General features: G+C 48.4%; 1 protein-coding gene across 2 annotated transcripts in view; it reads left to right on the plus strand.

Annotated features, from left to right (window-relative positions):
• Positions 1-14,822, plus strand: part of MYOM2 (myomesin 2) — a gene marked incomplete at its 5' end in the record, with an annotated part of 80,782 nt that extends 65,960 nt beyond the window's left edge. For both annotated transcript variants that reach the window (XM_081221025.1, XM_081221026.1), the window contains 6 exons: positions 6,673-6,778; positions 10,437-10,600; positions 10,850-10,886; positions 11,977-11,999; positions 13,112-13,167; positions 14,293-14,822. In XM_081221025.1, coding sequence (XP_081077151.1) covers positions 6,673-6,778; positions 10,437-10,600; positions 10,850-10,886; positions 11,977-11,999; positions 13,112-13,167; positions 14,293-14,610 — 704 coding nt within the window. In that variant the 3' untranslated portion in view covers positions 14,611-14,822. The remainder of the gene's footprint in view (positions 1-6,672; positions 6,779-10,436; positions 10,601-10,849; positions 10,887-11,976; positions 12,000-13,111; positions 13,168-14,292) is intronic.
• Positions 14,823-15,897: the final 1,075 nt, after the last annotated feature.

Raw genomic sequence — 15,897 nt, forward strand, 5'->3', positions numbered from 1 at the left:
TGCCTGGTTTTGGTATCAAGGTGATGTCGGCCTCGTAGAATGAGTTTGGGAGTGTTCCTCCCTCTGCTATATTTTGGAAGAGTTTGAGAAGGATAGGTGTTAGCTCTTCTCTAAATGTTTGATAGAATTCACCTGTGAAGCCATCTGGTCCTGGGCTTTTGTTTGATGGAAGATTTTTAATCACAGTTTCAATTTCAGTGCTTGTGATTGGTCTATTCATATTTTCTATTTCTTCCTGAGTCAGTCTTGGCAGGTTGTGCATTTCTAAGAATGTGTCCATTTCTTCCAGGTTGTCCATTTTATTGGAATAGAGTTGCTTATAGTAATCTCTCATAATCTTTTGTATTTCTGCAGTGTCAGTTGTTACTTCTCCTTTTTCATTTCTAATTCTATTGATTTGAGTCTTCTCCCTTTTTTTCTTGATGAGTCTGGCTAATGGTTTGTCAATTTTGTTTATCTTCTCAAAGAACCAGCTTTTAGTTTGGTTGATCTTTGCTATCGTTTCCTTCATTTCTTTTTCATTTATTTCTGATCTGATCTTTATGATTTCTTTCCTTCTGCTAGCTTTGGGGTATTTTTGTTCTTCTTTCTCTAATTGCTTTAGGTGCAGGGTCAGGTTGTTTACTCGAAATGCTTCCTGTTTCTTAAGGTGGGATTGTATTGCTATAAACTTCCCCCTTAGAACTGCTTTTGCTGCGTCCCATAGGTTTTGGGTCGTCGTGTCTCCATTGTCATTTGTTTCTAGGTATTTTTTAATTTCCTCTTTGATTTCTTCAGTGATCACTTCGTTATTGAGTAGTGTATTGTTTAGCCTCCATGTGTTTGTATTTTTTACACATCTTTTCCTGTAATTGATGTCTAGTCTCATAGCATTGTGGTCGGAGAAGATACTTGATACAATTTCAATTTTCTTAAAATTACCGAGGCTTGATTTGTGACCCAAGATATGATCTATCCTGGAGAATGTTCCATGAGCACTTGAGAAAAATGTGTATTCTGTTGTTTTTGGATGGAATGTCCTATAAATATCAACTAAGTCCATCTCGTTTAATGTATCATTTAAAGCTTGTGTTTCCTTATTTATTTTCATTTTGGATGATCTGTCCATTGGTGAAAGTGGGGTGTTAAAGTCCCCTACTATGAGTGTGTTACTGTCGATTTCCCCTTTTATGGCTGTTAGTATTTGCCTTATGTATTGAGGTGCTCCTATGTTGGGTGCATAAATATTTACAATTGTTATATCTTCTTCTTGGATCGATCCCTTTATCGTTATGTAGTGTCCTTCCTTGTCTCTTCTAATAGTCTTTATTTTAAAGTCTATTTTGTCTGATATAAGAATTGCTACTCCAGCTTTCTTTTGATTTCCATTTGCATGGAATATCTTTTTCCATCCCTTTACTTTCAATCTGTATGTGTCTCTAGGTCTGAAGTGGGTCTCTTGTAGACAGCATATATATGGGTCTTGTTTTTGTATCCATTCAGCCACTCTGTGTCTTTTGGTGGGAGCATTTAGTCCATTTACATTTAAGGTAATTATTGATATGTATGTTCCTATTCCCATTTCCTTAATTGCTTTGGGTTCGTTATTGTAGGTATATTCCTTCTGTTGTGTTTCTTGCCTAGAGAAGTTCCTTTAGCATTTGTTGTAAAGCTGGTTTGGTGGTGCTGAACTCTCTCAGCTTTTGCTTGTCTGTAAAGGTTTTAATTTCTCCATCAAATCTGAATGAGATCCTTGCTGGGTAGAGTAATCTAGGTTGCAGGTTTCTCTCCTTCATCACTTTAATTATGTCCTGCCACTCCCTTCTGGCTTGTAGGGTTTCTGCTGAGAGATCAGCTGTTAACCTTATGGGGATTCCCTTGTGTGTTATTTGTTGTTTTTGCCTTGCTGCTTTTAATATGATTTCTTTGTGTTTAATTTTTGACAGTTTGATTAATATGTGTCTTGGTGTATTTCTCCTTGGATTTATTCTGTATGGGACTCTCTGTGCCTCCTGGACTTGATTAACTATTTCCTTTCCCAAATTAGGGAAGTTTTCAACTATAATCTCTTCAAATATTTTCTCAGTCCCTTTCTTTTTCTCTTCTTCTTCTGGAACCCCTATAATTCGAATGTTGGTGCGTTTAATGTTGTCCCAGAGATCTCTGAGACTCTCCTCTGTTCTTTTCATTCTTTTTTCTTTATTTTGCTCTGCATCAGTTATTTCCACTATTTTATCTTCCACCTCACTTATCCGTTCTTCTGCCTCAGTTATTCTGCTATTGATCCCATCTAGAGTATTTTTCATTTCATTTATTGTGTTTTTAATCGATGCTTGATTCATCTTTAGTTCTTCTAGGTCCTTGTTAACTGTTTCTTGCATGTTGTCTATTCTATTTCCAAGATTATGGATCATGGAAATAGAATCTTGGATCAGCTTTACTATCATTATTCTGAATTCTTTTTCAGGTAGACTGCCTATTACCTCTTCATTTGTTAGGTCTGGTAGGTGTTTATCTTGCTCCTTCACCTGCTGTGTGTTTTTCTGCCTTCTCATTTTGCTTATGTTACTGTGTTTGGGGTCTCCTTTTTGCCGGCTGCAGATTCGTAGTTCCCGTTGTTTTTGGTGTCTGACCCCAGTGGCTAAGGTTGTTTCAGTAGGTTGTGTAGGCTTCCTGGTGGGGGGGACTAATTCCTGTGCTCTGGTGGTTGAGGCTCGATCTTGTCTTTCTGGTGGACAGGTCCACGTCTGGTGGTGTGTTTTGGGGTGCCTATGGCCTTATTATGTTTTTAGGTAGCCTCTCTGCTAATGGGTGGGGTTGTGTTCCTGCCTTGCTAGTTGCTTGGCATAGGGTGACCTGCACTGTAGCTTGCTGGTCGTTGACTGAAGCTGGGTGCTGGTGTTGGGATGGAGATCTCTGGGAGATTTTCGCTGCTTGATATTATGTGGAGCTGGGAGGTCTGTTGTGGACCCGTGTCCTGAAGTTGGCTCTCCCACTTCAGAGGCACAGCACTGGCTCCTGGCTGCAGCACCAAGAGCCTTTCATCCACCCGGCTCAGAGTAACAGGGAGAAAAAGTAGAAAGAAAGAATTAGTAGAAGAAAGAAAGAGAGAGGGAAAGAAAGGAAGAAGGGAAGAAAGGAAGGAAGGAAGGAAGGAAGAAAGAAAGGAGGGAGGGAGGGAGGGAGGAAGGATGGAAAGAAAGAAGGAAAGAAAGGAGGGAGGGAGGGAGAAAGGAAAGGAAGAAAGACAGGAGGGAGGGAGGAAGGAAAGAAAAAGAAAGTGGAAAGAAGAAGGGTGGGAGGGAGGAAAGAAAAAGAAAGAAGGAAAGGAGGAGCGGAGGGAGGGAGGGAGGAAGGGAGAGTAGGAAAAAAAGAAAGAGCAGGTAAAGTAAAATAGAATAAAGTATGAAATATAGTAGCGTTATTAAAATTAGAAAGTAATTATTGAAAAAAAAAAAAAAAAAACGGACCGATAGAACCCTGAGACATATGGTGGAAGCAAAGCTATACAGAGAGAATCTTACACAGAAGATTACACATACACATTCACAAAAAGAGAGCAGGGGGAAAAATCAAAAATCTTGCTCTCCAAGTCCACCTCCTCAATTTGGGATAATTCGTTGTAAAAAGAGGAAAAGGGCGAGAAGTCTGAAATCTTGCTCTCTAAGTCCACCTCCTTAATTTGGAATAATTCGTTGTAAAAAGAGGAAAAGGGGGGAAAGTCTTAAATCTTGTCCTCAAAGTCCACTTCCTCAATTTGGGATGATTCGCTGTCCATTCATGCACTCCACAGACGCAGGGCACATCAAATGGACCGTGGAGCTTTAATCCGCTGCCTCCGAGGCTGCACAGAGAGATTTCCCTGCCTCTGCTCTCACAGCTCCCGGGTCTCAGCCTTGGACCTGGCCCCGCCTCTGCGCGTAGGTCGCCGGAGGGCGTCCGTTCTTCGCTCAGACAGGACGGGTTTAAAGGAGCCGCTGATTCGGGGGCTCTGGCTCACTCAGGCAGAGGGGAGGGAGGGGCGCGCAGTGTGGGGCGGGCCTGCGGCGGCAGAGGCCGGCGTGACGTTGCAGCAGCCCGTGGCGCTCCGTGCGCTTTCCCGGGAAAGCCGTCCCCGGGTCTCGGGGACCCCAGCAGTGGCGGGGTGCACAGGCCCCCCGGAAGGCGGGGCGGACAGTGACCCGCGCTCGCACACAGGCCCCGCGGCGGCGGCGGCGGCGGCGGGCCGCGGCGGGCGGGCGGCGGCGGCGGCGGCGGCCCACGCCCGTCTCCGAGGTCCGTGCCTTACCCGCGGCTCGTGCCTGTCACCGGCGCTTCCCCAAGCAGCCCTCTTAATGCCCTCTCCTCGCGCACCAGGAAACAAAAGGGAAAAAAGTCTCTTGCCTCTTCAGCAGCTCCAGACCCTTTCCCCGGACTCCCTCCGGGCTAGCCGTGGTGCACTAACCCCTTCAGGCTCTCTTCCTGCCGCCAACCCCAGTCCTCTCCCTGCGCTCCGACTGAAAGCCGATACCCGAGCCTCAGCTCCCAGCCCCGCCCGCCACGGCGGCCGAGCAGACAAGCCTCTCGGGCTGGTGTGTGCCTGAGGGCACCGGTCCTCTGTGCCAGAATCTCTCCGCTTTGCCCTCCGCACCCCTGTTGCTGTGCTCTCCTCCGCTACTCCGAAGCTTTCCCCCTCCGCCACCTGCAGTCTCCGCCCGCGAAGGGGCTTGTAGTGTGTAGAAACCTTCCCCCCTTCACGGCTCCCTCCCACTGGTGCAGGTCCCGTCCCTATCCTATTGTCTCTGTTTATTCTTTTTTTCTTTTGCCCTACCCAGGTATGTGGGGAGCTTCTTGCCTTTTGGGGGGTCTGAGGTCTTCTGTCAGCGTTCAGTAGGTGTTCTGTAGGAGTTGTTCCACGTGTAGATGAATTTCTGATGTATCTGTGGGGAGGAAGGTGATCTCCGCGTCTTACTCTTCCGCCATCTTCCTCCGGGGTCCTGAAGCATGTCCTTGCCTCCTATCACACTGGAATCCCATCAAGCCTTCAGGCTTCCTACCAGCTTACAGGATGGAATCTGCTGGCGTCTCCCCGCTTTTCCCCTCCATTAATGGCAGGGTCCCAATGTGTACTTGCGACCCATGCTTTTCTCAAACCAGTGCTTCTCCCGTTTAGCGCGCGCCAACCCCCCTCGCGGGCTCCTTGCAAAAGCGAGACGTGTATTCTAAGACGTTACCCACCCACCTCTTGAACGTTGGTGGTCCTTCAGTTTTACAAAAATGTCTAAGGCGTATTTTACCTAAAGGGGGCCAAGCTTAAACTATATACCTTGATGTTTAACATTGATAGAACTCTGAAATGTCTAATCAAATAACTTTAAGAATCAATTGTGAAACAGAAACACCTATGGCAGAACTTACTTTTGGTGTGGCGACTGTGTAATTAAATACCTCTCTGGTTAAATTTTGTCTAATAAGATATAAATGCCCCTTAAACCTTCAAAATCAAGGCTCAGTAAGGATGCAGCGGATATAAAATCAGAAAATAGGGATACAACTTCCTAGGTCATGTGGCCCTGGTCAGCGTCATTCTTGGAAATCAGGCTCTTGTGATCCGATGACTTGGCACATGCATCCTGCCATCCTTTCCTCCCTGTGGTGGGCGAAGTTACTTATCTGTTGATTTTCTAGCTGAAATGAAACCCATCTGGTTCTGTGGGCTAGAGTTTAATTCTGTGTGCGGGGCTTGATTCTCAGTATTTAGGGAACGTGACAGGCACCATCCTTGCATCTGAGCTGAGAACGGCTCTCCTTCTGTCTGTCCGTTTCATGGATGGTACCTTTCCCTCCTCCCCGCTTGATTGGAAAACCTTGTGGGCTCATGATCATTTATCGACTGCGAGTGTAGTCTGAAAAAGGACCCTTGACTTTAAGCTATTCAGCCTCTTTAAGACCGCAACATTTCCGTATTTTTGTGCTCAAGGATGTGCAGCTTGTTACCCTCTGCATCTGGTCGGCCCACTGCCCTCCCTGACATAGGGAGAAGCAAAGCGGGGGAAGGGGTTTGGAAAAATCATTTTCTGCCTTTCTCTTTGGGCAGGAGTGGAGAGAAAGAGGACGCCAGAGGCCACGGAGGTGGGGCATTCAGCTAGACGGGCTCCAGCCACGGAGCTCCATGAGGGGATTCCCATCCTTACATCATTTACATGGATTTTCCAGAAAGTTCTATAGGGGATTGAGTGCCTGGAGGCTCCATTCCCTTCAGGGGAAAGGTTATTTTAGCAAATGCCAGGAAGAAGGAGGGGGGGATGCAAGAAGGTGGGTGCAATCTTGCAGACAAGGCAGACCCCGTCAGTTTGGAATCCCATCTATATGGGAAGCTTGTGGGTGGTCTAATTTATAAGTTGATTCCTGTGGTAATGACTAGATGGCAGTGGTCAGGGATGTGAGAAGTGCCCTTAGGGAATATTTTCTTGGGGCCATTTGAGTTCCTTGGTGCTATCGTCAAAGAGATTTTCAGATAATTTTGGTGTGGCAAAAGCTTATTTAATGAATGAACATGGCCTGGGCAAATTGTAAGGATTTGTGGCTGACGGATGTTAGAATATATGCGTGCGGGTGCATTTACAGCTGGATGGAACCTGGCCACAGGGCTTGTCCATTCTCACACAGCTCAGACTGCTTTCCTCAGATCTGAGTAGGTTTTATTTTCTGCAGGAGTCTCTGCTTCTCCACTGAAGATACTGTGCACCTCAGAAGAAATAAGACTTCAGTGTTGCATGAAATATTTCAGCGAAGAAATGAAAGTGAACTGGTACCACAAGTAAGTGGACTGTGGCCATGCCATCCATGGGGCGGTGCCCAGGGCTCACGGCTGGGACACGCGCTCATAGCCAAGTCCGCTCAAGACTTTGTAGTTTTGAGAAATGATGACAGCCCTGGGCTCGGGGCGGGACCATCACAGAAACTGGGTGGGGGCGGGGGGGGGGGGCGGTGTAGAGAAGGAGAAAGATAAAGAAGTGCCTGAAGGTACTGGAGACAAAGTTCTTCGGTGTCTTGGTTTGGACAAAGGTGGTTTTACTGGTGACACACATTTTGTCTGGAATCCAGCAGACTTAATGGAAAAATAATACTGGGAAAAGATGCTCCAGATTTCCAGTCTGTTGGTTTGTCACTAGATTGATTAAAAAGGAAAGGACCGAAACAAACTTAATTGTACGTAAAAGAAGAAAGCGAGAGGGATGAAACCCTATACAAACAGCAGGTTTTCTTTGTGTTTCATGTCTGCTGCTGGTTACCTGCCCAGGTGGGCATGTTCGCTACTAAAACACTGGAGACTCTCATTATGGTCACAGCGTGTGGACGAGTGCCTGCCCCCAGCCCCCTGGGGTCTGCCCTTCTGACCATCCCCCCAGGGTCATCTCTAAAGCACCCCGTCAAAGGGGGCAGATGGAGCGGGGACCGTGGTGTCTGTCTTTAACCTGAGGACACGGGCAACACCTGCAGGCCAAGTTTTCAGTGATGTCCATGTACCAAAATTGTCTCCTCCGCGGACTGGGACCTCAGAGTGTCCACGTCGTGCCTTTAGATGTTATTTTTCCCTAATTAACATTTCAAAAGGCAAACTTCATGCTTACGACTACTTTACTTGTAAAGGCATTATTGAGGTGAATCTATTCGTGAGTAAACCGAAGTGCTGAATGGACAAATGTCTTGGGATATCTTTTTCTAGTTATATTCTATCACTGAAATATAACCTTGGTTATTTGACTATTAAGTAAGTTCTTGTTAGACAATACTTGGAAAAATAGAGAATAATATAAAACATTTGTTGAAATACAATCTGCGGGACTTCCCTGGTGGTGCAGCGGTTAAGAATCCACCTGCCAATGCAGGGGAGGCGGGTTCGAGCCCTGGTCCGGGAAGATCCCACATGCCGTGGAGCAACTAAGCCCATGCACCACAACTGCTGAGCCTGCACTCTAGAGCCCGCGAGCCACAACTACTGAGCTCGTGTGCCACAACTACTGAAGCTCACGTGCCACAACTACTGAAGCCCACATGCCTAGAACCCGTGCTCCATAACAAGAGAAGCCACCTCAAAGAGAAGCCTGGGGCTTCCCTGGTGGCGCAGTGGTTGTGAGTCCGCCTGCCGATGCAGGGGACGCGGGTTCGTGCCCCGGTCTGGGAGGGTCCCACGTGCCGCGGAGCGGCTGGGCCCGTGAGCTGTGGCCGCTGAGCCTGCGCATCCGGAGCCTGTGCTCCGCAGCGGGAGAGGCCGCAGCAGTGAGAAGCCCGCGTACCGCAAAAAAAACAAAAACAAAAACAAAAACAAAAAACAAAACAAAAAAAAAGAGAAGCCTGTGCACCGCAACGAAGAATAGCCCCCGCTCACCGCAACTAGAGAAAGCCCGCGCGCAGCAACGAGGACCCAATGCAGCCAAAAATAAATAAATAAATAAATAAATAAATACATTTATTTTTTAAAAAAGAAAGAAATACAATGTGCTGCTGGATGCTAAATGGCCCACCTAACAGAGTCAGGGACGCCCGAGGGAGACTCGAGCTGTGGACCTGAACATTCTGTGCCAGTGGGTGGCGAGAAATCAATAGAGAATGATGAGGATTTGGGGAAATGTGGGCGTCAGCAAGGCCGATTGTTCTTTGACGAAATGCTGAGTAAGACCTCGAGGGCCACTTAGAAGAAGGGCTGAAACCTATTTCAAACGAGTTAGAAGCTTACAAAGGGGAACTCAGCAGACATGTCCCTTCGCAAAAGGATTTTGTTCTCTTGCTCAAAGGTGAAATTACTCTGTCATTGAGAAAGAGCTAGACCTCAAATTGCTAAGTATGGACCACTGAAGACTTAGAAGCATCACAGCCACTGAAGACGCCACGTGGCCTCTTTATAGCAGAAAACACTTTGGATTTTAATTCAATCTGGGAAATTTCACATGCAGAAGCCCCTGAAATCTCAGTGAAACCTGGAGCTCCCTGGGGGAGGGGAGATGTGGGGCTGCCGTGCAGGTGCGCCCACCACCCCTCCCCACCCTCTCCTCCAGCCCCTCCCCACACCCTGCAGGGACCCATCTCCTGGGTTTCTTTCTCACAAACGAGCAGACACACCTAGGCTTTCTTCCATCCTCCTCTTTCTTACCTTAACGTAAGATGTTTTAAATTTAGTTGGGAGTGAAGGGATTTGGTCATGTTTTGTGATCCAATAATAAAACCAAGGAAGAGGTTTTATCCGACTTGGCCCATTTAAGTCCCAAAACAATAACAAACAAATAGTCCTTCGAGCCAAAGTCACTGCCTAGGGGGTAACAGTGATAACAAATTCAATGCAGCCAGCAGCTCTGCTTTGCTACCAGGACTTGTTTGCCTTCTTATAAGTTGGCTAATTCAGCAGAAGCCAGCCTTAGCGGGTGTAGGGTGAGGATGGGACTGCTGATTAGGGAGGGTTCTGGAATTCACCCCAGGGGTGGAGCCAGGCTGGGGGCTCTGAGCTGGGAGGGGGAGCCAGGTGGGGGTGTGTGTGTCTGCTGCTGGCCCTCTGCTGGCGGGTGGCTTCACATGGTGTCTGGGAACAGCATTTGTGCCCAGTCCAGCAAGGCGTTGGGGCTGTGACAGAGGCGGGGTCAGAACTCAGGTCAGGGCTTAGGATGGAAGGCGAGTGGCTCCTTTCTGGAGCTGAGCTCAGGGTCACGCGCCAGGCTGTGCACATGCTGGCTCAGGGGGCCGTGGGCTCCTGCGCTAGAGCCCAGGTGGGGTCAGGGCCCTGAGAAGGGCGCCCAGCGGGTTGCGTGTGGTTTGGCGTTTGGTGGACTTCTCCTCCTCTAGTGCAGCATTTACCCCTCGTCCTGGCTGAGCCGATGCCGCGGTCATTCTCCTTTTGTGACTGGATTCTTTCACTCAGCATAGTGTCCTCCAGGCCCATCCATGTTGTAGCAGGTGTCAGAATTTCCTCCCTTTTTAAGGCTGAATAATATTCAATTATATGGATGGACCACAGTTGGTTTATCCATCATCTGTCGATGGACACTTGGGTTGTTTCTACCCTTTGGCTACTGTGAGTCATGCTGTTATGAACATGAGTGTACGAATATTTGTTCGAGCCCCTGCCGTCAATTCTTTTGGGTGTGCATCCACTGGATCACATGGTGACTCTATTTTTAACTTTTTGAGCAGAAAAATGCCATACTGTCTAGAGTATTTGATAGTCTATTACCTATTACCAATAAGCATATGTTAAACCATAAGGTATCTTTAAAAACTAAGTATCAGATTTAATTTCAGAAGGTTTTCAGAGCTGAGCTGCTGATGTAGTTAGTAAATGTATAACATCCAGAAAAGTCTATGATGACATCAGCTCCAGCAAGTTAGAGGAGGCTCCCCCTGAAAGATGTGTAATATGGCCCCACCGGTATCTTACATGTAATATGAGATTCTAAATTGAGTATGTCCCTGTGACTTTTTCAAAGGGATGCTAAGATTGCATCAAGTGAGCACATGAGGGTTGGCGGGAGTGAGGAGATGGCCTGGCTGAAGATCTGTGAGCCCACCGAGAAGGATAAAGGGAAATACACCTTCGAGATTTTTGACGGCAAAAATAACCATCAACGGTCACTTGACCTGTCCGGTCAAGGTAAGATCATTATTCTTTAGCACCTAATAATTTTGTACTTAGGGATTACCTTAGTGATCAAGGATGCTGAGAGGGAAGCAATCTGATTTTACCATTTTCATTCAGAGAAGATACTTTATTCATTTGGCTATTTCATTAAGCAAACCAATCAGTTTTCATTAAGCAAACTCACGAGCAGAGCAGCTAAGGGAATGAACAAAAGCCCAACACATTCAAACGGTTACTAATGTACAAAATATTTCCTTGCAGCTTTTGATGAAGCATTTGCCGAATTCCAGCAGCTCAAGTAAGATTTGCATGCTTGGCTATTATGTTTCCGTCTGGGGTCCAGATGACGTGGTGTCATTTTGGCTGAGTGTGGGAACATCTAGGGACGCCTAGCTGACCCAAGGAATGTGATGTTCCTAGGAGCTGGGATTAAAAATAACAATTTAGGGCTTCCCTGGTGGCGCAGTGGTTGAGAGTCTGCCTGCTGATGCAGGGGACACGGGTTCGTGCCCCGGTCCGGGAGGATCCCACATGCCGCGGAGCGGCTGGGCCCGTGAGCCATGGCCACAGAGCCTGCGCGTCCGGAGCCTGTGCTCCGCAACGGGAGAGGCCACGACAGTGAGAGGCCCGGGTACCGCAATAAAAACAAACAAACAAACAATTTAAGCCATTCAGTATCTAGAAGAAGGCATTCTTCTAAACTGTAAATGCATCTATCAGTTAATTTTAGAGTTATAATAACCCTGGGTTAATTTAAATGAATTTAAATGCTGAATTTCTGAAATAGGTATAATTATAGCAACACATCACACAGAGCAATTTTTTAATGTTATATATTTAGGTTCTTTTTTAAGACTTTATATTTCTAGGGCAGTTTTAGGTTCACAGCAAAATTGAGACGAAGGTACAGAAAATTCTCATTTCTTTTTAGCTGAACAATGTCCCAGTGTTTGGAGCAACTTTTTAAAGAATAACTGGGGGTTTCTAAACATGTGTCTAAAGTTTAGAGCATCCGACACCGGGAACAGTCTTTGTCCCATACTAGGTTTTTCAATAAATATTTGTTGAATGGATGAATGGACGATTTAGGTAAATCAAATACCAACATTTTCAAAAATATCTAAAAATCTCCAATGTAATCTGGTGAAAAAAGAAACTTTTCTGTGAGTTTTATCAGCTGGAAGACAGGGCAGTGGGAAACGGCAGGAAAAGTACATACATACGGGTCCTCAGACCCTGTGACCCGAATGTGTTCTTCTAGGAGAAGCAAACACGTTTCCTTCTTCATCTGGCTTTCATCTCTAGCAAACCTCTGAAATGTGTGATGCTCTTGTTTGATAGCATTTGCTCATGACTCTTTTATTCTCTGCCCCCCCTTTAATTTTCAGGGCAGCTGCTTTTGCAGAGAAAAGTAAGTACATGTTAGATTATAACGAGCACAAAATATTATTTGGGGTGGGGCAGAAGGTCTGCACTTACGAGTGTTCATTTCGTGCGTTAAATAATAGACAGCAAACCCTGCCGCCCGCTTGGAAACCCTCAGGACTGTCCACAGCCCCTGCTGCTTTCACCTGCTCATCCCCAGCTTCCCCACAGCCCGCCTTCCAGCTCCCCGCCCCCACCCCCCGGCCTCCTTTCTGCCTTCACCTTCCACCACCTGTTTTGTGTCCTTTCACGAGCTGGTCAGTCAGGAGCGGCCGCCAGAGGAGGCTCAGGACAGGCCCAGGAAGGACGGTTTGTTGGGCTCTCGGGTCCTAGAGGCAGGGCCACGCCGGGCACGTGGGGGGATGGCCAGGGGGTCAGAGGACAGAGGACAGGACGGAGGAGGACTGAAGGCACGGCCTTTACTGGGGTTTCCAGGGGAAAGGCAGGTGGGGCGGGGGGAACACGTACGATTGGCTGCTTTTAGTGATTTTGCTGGGCTTTGGGTGACAGGGCTGCCCCGAGCCGCCAGGCACCCGGCCCGGGTGTTTCGGGCAGAGGAGGGTCACCTCCTTGGGGGCGGGGCAGGCGGAGGAGGCCGGGCCTGGCCGGGCTGTCGGCATAGGTCACAGGCGGGCTCCTGGCTGGGCCCTTGGCTGGTAGGGGGGTGTCTCTGCCCAGCCAGGCGGGACTTACGATGTCAGAGCATCACAGTAGACAGAAAATGATAATATACCTGCAATACATCCCCCTGCAAAATCCCCTCTCCAGAGGCCGGGCCCCCCGTTCCTGACTAAATTACAGAAGGACGGGGTCTGCCCTGTGCTGAGCCCCTGGTGAGACCTTCCTCCTCACGCCCGGCTCACGGCCGCGTTTCCTCTCGACCGTTTCACGACCCCCGTGCTCGGAGTCACTTACCCCCTGCTCCCACCCTGCACCTTAGCACGGGTCCCCGCTTCGGTGTGCCTTGCCCTGTGTCCTCTCCTGGGCCAGCGCTCCCCTCCCAGCTTCTGCTGTGCCCCTCGGTGCTCAGCCCGGGGCCCGACCCCCAGGATAGTCCCCGTGGACAGTTTTCTCAGCAGAGTGGCTTTGCTCTTACAGATCGCGGCAAGGTGCTCGGCGGCTTACCCGACGTGGTGACCATAATGGAGGGAAAGGTGAGGGCAGGCAACGGGGTGCCCAGGGAGGGCGGCTGAAGCGGGGGGTCCCCACGGCAGGCCCAGTGCCAGCAGCCGGTGTGGAGGGGGGCGTCCTGGGTCCTGCTGGGCCCAGGCTGCCTCTGGGAAACTTGTGTCCCCAAAGAAGGGAATAGTCTAACCCTCCGAATGCACACAGAGCACCTTTCCCACCACGGGGAGACACATTACATGGTCTCCCGCCCGGTGTTTCCAGCCCCGGTGTCCACCTGGCTCTGACGCCACGGGCCCGGGGGGCCGGTCGAGGGCGTGAATGAAGGGGCAGGTGGGCCCCACCCACACCCTCGCCCACACGACCCACCTGCCTCGTGTGAAGGTGGGAGCCGCCTTGTCAAGTGTGAAATAAAAAGAGCAATCTCCGCTCCAGTTGTCAAGGTCATTTTGGGGTGTATAAGGGAAACCATTTATTGGAGTTATAATCGGTCACCTGTCACTGGAATTACTGATACCTAATTGGTACTTCTCTGGGTGCTTGAGTGATTCCATCTCAGTGTCACGGGGACATAGCTACTTGAGAGAATTTTTATTAGGCCAAAACACGAAAATGTAGAGCCCTTTTCTTTAGAAGCTGAGGAAAACCTGGCGAGCTGTACCTGCAGGTCATGGATTGAGGATTAGCACTAGTTTTACTTTATCCTGGACCGAAAGCATGCTTTGCTAAGTGTCCACAATGCAGTTTATCATAAGACAACGCAGTCTCTGGATTTGCCAGAACAACTGGTAAAGGGAACCCATGAGTCTGAATATAAAGGAAATTTAGAACCAGGCTAAAAATATCTACTGGAAAACCCAGAGCTTGATTACCTTCAAATTTTTAATCAACTTACGCATGAATTAGATCTGGGAATAAATAGAAAAGATTACCTTTGAGTTTTCTCTCCAGCTGCCCCAGGAAGCTGTGAACTTCCTGCTCTTTTTGGATCCCTGGTGTCCAGTGTGGTGCCTACATACGTAAAGAGCGTGTTGACTAAATAAATGTCCTGAAGGGCAGATCAGTAGCCGAGTGGGTGGAGGGCCTAGGCTGCTCGGAGGCCGCCAGGCTTTTCTTTCTCTAACTATCCCCTCTCTGCCCACCCTCCCCCTAAGACCTTGAACCTGACCTGCACGGTGTTCGGGAACCCGGACCCGGACGTGGTGTGGTTCAAGAACGACAGGGACATCGAGCTGAGCGACCACTTCTTGGTCAAGGTGGAGCAGGCCAAGTATGTCAACATGACCATCAAGGGTGTGACCTCCGAGGACTCGGGCAAGTACAGCATCCACGTCAAGAACAAGTACGGGGGCGAGAAGATCGATGTGACGGTCAGCGTATACAAGCACGGGGAGCAGATCCCCGACGTGGTGCTGCCCCAGCAGGCCAAGCCCAAGCTCATCCCTGCGTCCGCGTCCTCGCCCACCCATTGAGGGGCGGCCCAGGAGCCAGACGGCACGGGTGCTCGTTCCCAGCAGGTGACAAGGGCCCGCGGCGTCCAGCGTGGCTTGATAGTCTATTGTGCGTTTCGGTTTTAGTCTTCATGTTTGGTGATTAGGGGTTTCTGTCCTTCTAAGCGGAAACGCGGATGTTTTCCGGGAGGCTGCACTGCTGTGTCTGCAGGTGCTGGACGGGGTGGGTTGGAGGTGAGCTGACGTTGCGCTGGGGTTGTGCCCTCTAGTGCCCTCAGGCCTAGGGGCTCTGAAATGCTGGTGGGACAGCGTGTGTGCCTCCGTACTCTCAGCTCTCTCTTGCTTCAGGTGAATAAAACTTTAAAAGGCAACTTGCGGTGTCGCTCCTGTACCATTGCGTCTCCAGCACATCTCCCTGCTCCCCTCTGGCTTGTTTAATTACGGGTCACGGTGCAGCTTCACAGCTGGAACAAGCAGGTGAGGCACCCCAAGCCGGGAGCCTGGGGTGGGGACCAGACTCCCAGCACAGCCTGCTACCCCCAGCAGCTTCCCCGTGAGGACTTAGGCCCGAGGCTACTGGACTGGGAAGGTGACATCTCGTGCGGGCTTAGAAATGTCCACTGGATGTAAAATCACTGTCAGGAAAACAAAATACATAGATGGCCGCATGCTTTTTGAGTGTGTTAATTAAGGCATTTCGAAGGGAAGAAAACTCATTTGAAATGATCACAGTAGTGGTCATGGGGGGAAAAGTGAAACTTGGCTGTTTACAGAAGATCTCTTGGTGAAGATTTAAAAATGTGTGGGATGAACATATCCTTTCTTTGAACTTTTCTCCCTTTTTTGGAAAGAGGCTGAAATTCCTCTGGCATAAAAATCCTAATCTCCGTATTTTAGTTTTGTATTAAACATATTGCTCCGTAACAGAGCAAGCTCTGAGAGTCCAGAATATTCTCTCTCTGTGTCATTAAGGCCAATCCAAACTCTATGACATTGGATTATATTTTCCAAAGGTAATCAAAGAAATCCTGAAATATAAGTACATCCCTCATAATGCCAGCCAGCTGAGCAGGCTTCTGTGAGTCTCGATACGAATTTTTAAAATCATTTTTACCTCTTCTGTTGTACAGGTGATCTTTAGCTGAGTTTCTTATTACTGCAAAGTCCACCAGTGTTTCCAAGAACATCGTTGGCAAGGGTAGACCCAGGCAGATTTCTCTATATTTGACCTTTACTTAGTTAGAAAGAACTTGCTTATTTTTTAGTTTAAGTAGTCATTTTTGTTTAGCCGTGGTAAAATTCCCTCTG

The sequence above is a fragment of the Mesoplodon bidens genome, assembly GCF_964165515.1.
Source record: "Mesoplodon bidens genome assembly, chromosome: 20".
In the NCBI taxonomy this organism is placed as follows: domain Eukaryota; kingdom Metazoa; phylum Chordata; class Mammalia; order Artiodactyla; family Ziphiidae; genus Mesoplodon; species Mesoplodon bidens.